The 8,089-nt window shown below is 44.4% G+C and overlaps 1 protein-coding gene across 1 annotated transcript; it reads left to right on the top strand.

Moving 5' to 3' along the window:
- The first annotated feature begins 1,028 nt into the window (after positions 1–1,028).
- On the top strand, positions 1,029–6,678 carry LOC134297578 (uncharacterized). The gene is made up of 2 exons (XM_062975500.1): positions 1,029–3,085; positions 6,301–6,678. The coding sequence occupies exon 1, from the start codon at positions 1,458–1,460 to the stop codon at positions 2,505–2,507; it is 1,050 nt and encodes a 349-aa protein (XP_062831570.1). The 5' UTR covers positions 1,029–1,457; the 3' UTR covers positions 2,508–3,085; positions 6,301–6,678.
- The last annotated feature ends 1,411 nt before the right edge of the window (positions 6,679–8,089 follow it).

The raw sequence follows: 8,089 nt of genomic DNA, 5'->3' as shown, positions 1-8,089 counted from the left end.
TATATATATACACATACACACACACATACACACGCGCGCGCACACACACACAGACACTAGCTGTATCTCTCACAAACGCAGCACATCTGGAGGGCCATGCTAGATTAGACTAAAGATCTACCTTCTCCAGCATGCTCTGTCTTATGCTAGAAGGAATATATTGGCATCCATCTTGACAAGTACATGTAATACTTGAACTGAAGGGACAACCTAAAACCTATATCTTATTAGAATGAATTCTGTGTAACTGGAAATAATTTCTCAGTTATGTTCCTATTTTTTTTTCCTTAGGGGGGCAATTTCAGGTATAGTAAACAGAATTCATTAGTGGCATTATCTAATTATTATTTGATGATTTTGGGGAGATGAAACTCCAGTGTTTTTAGAGCTCTTTGGTGGTTCATAAACCTTCATTTTAAAGCCTCTTATCCAACTATCTGCAGTGGCTACTATAAATGGTAGGAAAATGCAAATTAATCTCTCTATTGAATTCAAACACATTTTTATCTAAGGCAATGTTGCAATTCCCTACATAGCTAATCAAGAGTAATATCTACTGGGCTGAGTGAGGCTCATTCTTGGGCAAAAAGTACAGGTTTGCAGTTCAAGTGAATTATCAAATTCAGTTTCATATGGAATCCGTAGCACTCGATTCTGTATTAAAGCCTCTTTGATTTAAAATCATCAGACATCTGAAAAAGATATCTCTGGTGGAAAAAAAGTTTACTTGTTAACTGTGTTTAGAGATAAAGAGTAAGATGTGACTTGCTCCCATAGGATACATGACTAAGAGGAGGATGTGACAAACGAAACCAGTCCTCAAGAATATCAATCTATTGGTGGTGAAGCAACAGAACAGACAAGGCAAAGAAAGAATACTCAGTTGTCTTCTGCAGGCACACAATTACTTAGGCAAGCATATTGTACACGTTTCTACTTCCAACATCTCTTTTCGATGACATGTCCACATGAGTCATTTCTCATACGTCTTCTTTATGATCTCTGAGAAACAGCTTCATGAAAACATCTACAAATGTCATGCAGCCAGATCCCAGGGCTGAATTTCCAAGCCCTGAATCTGACTTCATAACATAAACATGCGAGCACCTGGCGGGAGAAGATAAAATGAGCCTGGGAACTCAGGGGTGAAAGTATAAACAATTATAATTGCTGTAGTGTGGGGGGGATAGAAACCTTGGTGGAAATGTGATCCAGAAGGTGGGGTTTGATGATGATATTTGCGTGTGATATTACGTTGCATCAGAAGTGATAAAATTAGATGTATGTAAACATTAGGTCATTCTCGACTTTTCCAAAGTCATGTATTCTTCAATAAAGATTGTGTTTGAGAGCAGCTGTCTTTGATCTGCGTTCAGACTGGTCCTTTGAAGTAAGCCTGACATTAAAGTCGAGAATCCCATTTCTCACCCTCCTGCGGAATTCGCAGTGAAGTGATAATGAGCGAGGGAGAAGATCAAAGCCCAAATGAGGCAGAGAGGCCTTTGCAAGGGGCCCGGCCGAAGAGAGAAGAGACGCTGCAAGCCATAGCTTCCTCTACGGGGTACCCCAAGCCGAACGGCGTGACCCAGAGAATTCCCAGGCTCGGAAGAGGCGTCTCTGCGGCTGCAGAAACCAGTTGGGGATCTGGAGGAAGTATGCCGGAGACCGTGGCCCTGCGGTTATCCATCCTGGAAACTAATTTATCCAGGCTGTCGGAAACCGTGGGGAGATTGGTGCCATTATTGGAAGAGAATCTCCAGAAGGAGGCCAGCCGATATGGCGCCGAGAGAGAACCAAGCAAAGAAGGAGATTGGAGCCAGAGGGGCCAGCGGGCGTCAACGCAGAGTCCCGTGGCGGCAAGGGACGAGGGAGATGAGGAATACTGGCAGGAGCTGCAGTTCCGGGACAGCATGGCGCGAGAAGTGGAGCGTCAGCGAGCCCTGGGGACCCTGAGGCCGCCGTCTCCAACAGAGCTCCCAACCCCCCGAATGGGCGTCGGGGTGGAAAGGCCACTGGGGCCAGGGATCGGGTCCAGTGGATTCGCAGACGAAGGCGGAGAGGAGCGGGGGGTCCAGGAAGAGGAGGAGGATGTGCCGTACGACGAGGAAAGGCGAGATGAGGGGGCTACAGCTAGGCCAGTATGCGGATGGGCGGAAGGGCCGACAGCGGCGGCAGACTTCCAGGAGCCACGCAGAATGACCACCGGAGTGGGGCGCGGCGTGTTCCAAGGAGCCGCCCGAGGAAACCTGATGCAACCCTTCCCCATGCCGCCCAGACAACATCAAAGGGCTGCAGAATGGATGCCTAGAAGGGAAGATCTCAAGCTGGAATACGGAGGGGAATCAGATGAACTGAACTTTTTTCTAATTAGCATTAGAGGATACATGGAAGACAACGCACACACATTTCCCTCCGAAGCAAGCAGGGTTCGAGCCATCGGCAACACACTAAAGCGAGGAGCGGCCAGCTGGTATGTGCATTGCATGCCAGACGCGACCCATGCCTGAGGTCAGTGCCCCGCTTCCTCGCCGCACTGGAAAACCGGTTCAGAGACCGGCTAGAGCAATTGAGGGCTCGAGACCAGCTGAAAGGAATAAAACAGAGGGACAAAACGGTGCCCGAGTACGCAGAGGAATTCCTCCACCTCGCGGAAAGGGTACCGGAGTGGTCTGAAGTAACCAAAGTGGAACTATTTAAAGAGGGACTACGCCCCGAGATTTTCAGCTGGGCAGCGCACAGAGACGACCCCGAGACGCTCCAGGGATGGATTCAACTAGCGGGGCGCGTCGAATCTACCCTGGCCCAAGTAAAGCGCTTCAGGAGCAGCAGCGGCCAGCAAAGACCGGTGGCGAGAGGTCGAGGAGAAACGAGGAAGCAAGAAAGACCCGGAGGGAGGCCGGGGATTCCCTCCAGAGGAGACGACAACAAACCTAAACCGGGATGCTTTGTATGTGGGAAGACGGGCCACCGAGCAGCGGAATGCTGGGCCCGGAAGGGGGAGCCGCCAAAAGCCCCAAAACCCAAGCCAGCAACCGGGAGGCGTGCGGAGGAGGAGGTGCAGGCCCCAGAATCTTCGGAAAGATTGGTGAGTCGGGACAAACGCATGATAGTAGTACCAATTTGCCTCTCGGGGCTAGAAAATCGGGCCACCTGCAAGGCGTTTGTAGACTGCGGGTGTTCTAGGAACATTATAACCCCAGAATTAGCAGGAGCGCTGAAATGCCAGCAGATGGCACTTGACTCCCCAATTGCATTTTCGCAGCTAGATGGATCAGTCGCTGCTGGGGAAGTATCTACAAAGGAATTACGGGGAGTTCCATGCAAAATAGGCAAATGGGGAGGAAGAATATCCTTTGTGATAGCCCCTATTGCCACATACCATGTAATATTGGGGATACCATGGCTCGAACAAGCAAATCCTGAAGTAGATTGGAGAGGAAAAAGCTTAGCATTTAAAGAACAGCAGATGCAATGGGAGATAAGCAAAATTGCAGAAGAGGAGGACGAGGAAGACGAAGCAGGGGAAATAGACCCACAGCTATTGCCACCTGAATACAGAGACTTTGCGGATGTTTTCAATCAGAAAGTGGCCAGTAAATTGCCTCCCAAAAGAAATATAGAAGTAGGGATTGAAATAACCCCAGGAGCAGACTTACCAAAACCAAAAGTGTATCCCATGTCTGTGCAAGAGAAGGAGGAATTGAGAAAATACATTGATAAAAACCTGGCTCGAGGCTTCATTAAGCCATCTAATTCTCCTCTCGGGGCTCCAGTGTTATTTAGGAGAAAGAAAGACAATTCCCTAAGATTGTGCATTGATTATCGAAATTTAAACGCAATTACCAAGGACAATAAATACCCTATGCCCTTAGTCAAGGATTTAATTACCGTATTGAAGAAAGGGAGCATATTTACTAAACTGGATTTAATTGAAGCGTATCATAAATTAAGGATCAAACCGGAGGATACTTGGAAAACCGCATTTTCCTGCGCATTCGGCCATTTTGAATACGAAATTTTGCCTTTCGGGTTAAAAAATGGAAGCGGCTGCTTTATGCAGCTTATAAATGAAATACTACACCCGTTATTGTACAGAGGGGTGTTCATATTCCTTGATGATATCTTGATCATTTCTGAAGATAAGGAAAAGCACGTAAAATTGGTCCGGGAAGTTTTGCAGAGACTAAGAGAAGCAAAGCTGTACGCAAAACTGTCCAAATGTGAATTTAATAAAACTCAAATTGACTTTCTGGGATATCGGATGTCTCCAGAAGGGTTAGCTATGGATCCAGCTAAAGTAGCAGATGTGAAAGAATGGGGAGTGCCCCAAACAAGGAGGCAATTACAATCATTTCTGGGGTTTGCAAATTTTTACAGACCCTTCATAAAAGGCTTTGCACAAATAACCGCACCCCTTACAGAACTTTTAAAAACAAAAGGGAAAGGGGAGACAGCAAAAGTGAAAGCTCCCGGCGCCAAACTGAGTTGGACGCCAGAATGCCAAAAGGCATTCGAGACCTTAAAAGAATGCTTCACTGAAGGACCCATCTTAAAACACCCTGATATCAGGAGCCCTTTCATAATCCATTGCGATGCCTCAGACTGTGCGTACGGGGCAGTGCTATTGCAAAAGGATCAAAATGGGAACTTAAAACCCTGTGGATATTTGTCACGGAAGTTCAGCGAAACTGAAAAAAGTTGGCCAATATGGGAAAAAGAGGCATTAGCCATATTAAAAGCCTTAGAATGCTGGCGACACTTCCTCGAAGGAAGCGGAATCCCATTCGAGATTTGGTCTGACCATAAGAATCTCCAGTATTTAAAGTCTCCTAGAAAATTGTCCCCCAAACAAATCAGATGGGCGCAATACTTCAGCAGATTCGATTTCCAATTAAAGTTTTTTCAAGGGAAACAGAATGTCTTGGCAGATGCTCTTTCACGCATGCCTCAACACGAAGGCCTAACCACAGCAAAGGAGGGGACAATATTCTCTGACAAACAATGGGGCTTAGCTGTCAGGACAAGAGCACAAACCCAAAAGGAGGACACGGCTTTTGTCGAACTCGGCGGGGAAGATAACTGGGGAAATGAACTAAAACAGTCTTATAAAGGAGATCAATGGATCGCGTCCAACGCAGAAAAGGGGGACCAGAAGGGGGGATTTTGGTTTGTAAACAAGAAACTGTATATCCCAGCAATATTAAGGATTAAGATTCTGCATCGTTTTCACAACAACCAGAGCGCTGGTCATACAGGAATTACCAAAACAACAAAGGCAATAGCAAAACATTGTTGGTGGCCAGGAATGAGGAAGGACATAAAGAATCATGTTGTCCAATGTGATGATTGTGCCAGAAATAAATCGGGAGGAGGGAAGCCTATGGGATTGTTACAGACAGTAGCGGAACCTACCAGGCCTTGGGAATGTGTAGCTATGGACTTTGTGGGAGAACTGCCAGTCAGCAAAGGACATCGTTATATTTGGACAGTATTAGACCTGTTTTCTAAACAGGCCCACTTTATAGCACTGACGAAGCTACCATCGGCTGAGAAACTAGCTGAATTGTACATAAACCATATTTACAAATTACATGGATGTCCAAGTAGAGTAGTCAGTGACAGAGGAGTACAATTCACAGCAAAATTTTGGGAAAAATTCTTGGAAATGCTAGGAGCAGAAAGGAGTTTAAGTTCTGCTTTTCACCCCATGACAAACGGGGCGGTAGAACGTACTCAGCAAACGCTTGGGCAGTTCCTTCGAATGTACTCTAACATGAGACAAAATGACTGGTCTAGGTGGTTGGCGTTTGCGGAACTAGCCTTTAATTCAACTATACATTCAGCAACAAACAAAACCCCCTTTGAAGTAGTTTACGGGTATGAAATACAACCTTTACCCCAATTGCCGAGGTGGACAGAAAATGAAGGAACAGAGGCAGGGAAATGGAAAACGCAAATGATGGAATGTTGGAATCAAGTGACTGCATCGTTAAAAGAAGCACACAAAAAGTATAAAACGTTCGCAGACAGAAAGAGGGTGGAAGGCGATAAATTAGATAAAGGAGATCTAGTGTGGTTAAGTACCCAAAACATCAAATTGGGGTTACCTTCAAGAAAACTGGGCCCCAAATATATTGGACCATTCAGAATACAGGGTGTTATCAATGAAGTGACTTTCCAATTGGCATTGCCAAGAAGTTTAGGGAAAATACACCCAGTCTTCCATCGCAGCTTGCTGAAAAAATATATGGGGACTTTAGACAAAATGGACCCATAGAGTTATTGTTTGATTTGTTTCAGGACTATGGTGAAAGAAGAACCGAAGAGGAGGACGAAGAAAACGGGGGCGCCATGTCATGCAGCCAGATCCCAGGGCTGAATTTCCAAGCCCTGAATCTGACTTCATAACATAAACATGCGAGCACCTGGCGGGAGAAGATAAAATGAGCCTGGGAACTCAGGGGTGAAAGTATAAACAATTATAATTGCTGTAGTGTGGGGGGGATAGAAACCTTGGTGGAAATGTGATCCAGAAGGTGGGGTTTGATGATGATATTTGCGTGTGATATTACGTTGCATCAGAAGTGATAAAATTAGATGTATGTAAACATTAGGTCATTCTCGACTTTTCCAAAGTCATGTATTCTTCAATAAAGATTGTGTTTGAGAGCAGCTGTCTTTGATCTGCGTTCAGACTGGTCCTTTGAAGTAAGCCTGACATACAAATATGTCCTTCATCCACCAACACTTCATCTTAATAAGACCTTGCTCTATTAAAATGGTGCTTCACCGTTGATATGTTCCTGATGGCAATCCCATCATTGGCCATTTCTCTCTCACACATAGAGACTGCTTCTTTTTTGCAGCAATTCTCTCCTTTTCCTTTCACTTGCATTCATCTTTGCTATATTATCCCAAATAGATGGCTCTGATATCTCCTCCCCTACACAAGGCAAGATAATTGTATATGTGGAATTCCTATATCTAAGCAGATTCATCACTCATATTTACTGTATCTATGCACCCCAATTTATGTTAAGTGCATTGTTCAGCCATTCTTCAGACTCACAACCACACTAAGTAGGCAATGTTTCTTGTTTGACTGTTCACTGCCTTTAGTATATATTGCCCTATATATGTTGACAGTATTTGTCTTAGGGTTTAAAATTCTATAATTTTAGCACTTCTTGATATTTCCCACCAGTACTTCTTCTTCAACTTGTGATTCTGTTTTGGCATAATTGTCTTAGAGATATAGACATTTTGTAACTCTACATTCTGAGGTATCCCATATTTAACCACAATTCATAAGCATGGCACTTTGCCTTGGTTAGCAATTGGCAGTGCAAGTAGTAGCTGTTTTTATTGTCTGTTCTCAATACAAGGATAGTTCTGAGCCTGGTAGCATGCACCTTAAGATTTCCATTAGGAGGTTCAGCTTGAGGTGCTATGTAAATTGAGAAAATATTAAAACAATAACATTGTTCACCATGTTATACAAGGAACACTGTGGGGATTTGTAAAAGGCAACACGATGTAATGGGTTGACTGGAAAGACATGTGTCAGCAGCTGATTGGCTAACTGTGCCAGGAGCCAACATTCTGATTGACTACTGTCTCTGGCTTGCTGCTGAGAGAAATGGTTTGAGCTGGCATTTTTATCTCAGAGAGCAAAAAGGTAACAGCTATGGAATTAATGGCTGCTGACTCTCTGAAGCCTGATCATTTATAAGGCAATGAGGCATATTTAAAGAGTGTTTTAAAAGGACTGTTTATCCTCTCTATTCTCTGTAAGAAGCCAGAAAGACTACTTTATATATTGTTGCTCTGTTTGACCTATTGAACTAAAGTAAAGTTACTGTTACTTATTTCACAGACCTGAGTGGCACATTATTACACTGCAGGGTAAACTTTGGTTCAGAAGCTGTGGTAAAGTTTCTATTTATTTACATCTGCAACATCCAACAAACACCATTTTACTATGCCATGATCTTATGCAATCAGAGATGTTGTGCCCATGGGGAATCTTGGAACTAAACCCCAGTGGATACTGAGGGCCCACTGTATTATAGTAATATAAGCTAAGAAG

Source organism: Anolis carolinensis, chromosome 3, assembly GCF_035594765.1.
Source record: "Anolis carolinensis isolate JA03-04 chromosome 3, rAnoCar3.1.pri, whole genome shotgun sequence".
In the NCBI taxonomy this organism is placed as follows: domain Eukaryota; kingdom Metazoa; phylum Chordata; class Lepidosauria; order Squamata; family Dactyloidae; genus Anolis; species Anolis carolinensis.
This window is presented reverse-complemented; position numbering and strand designations above follow the sequence as displayed.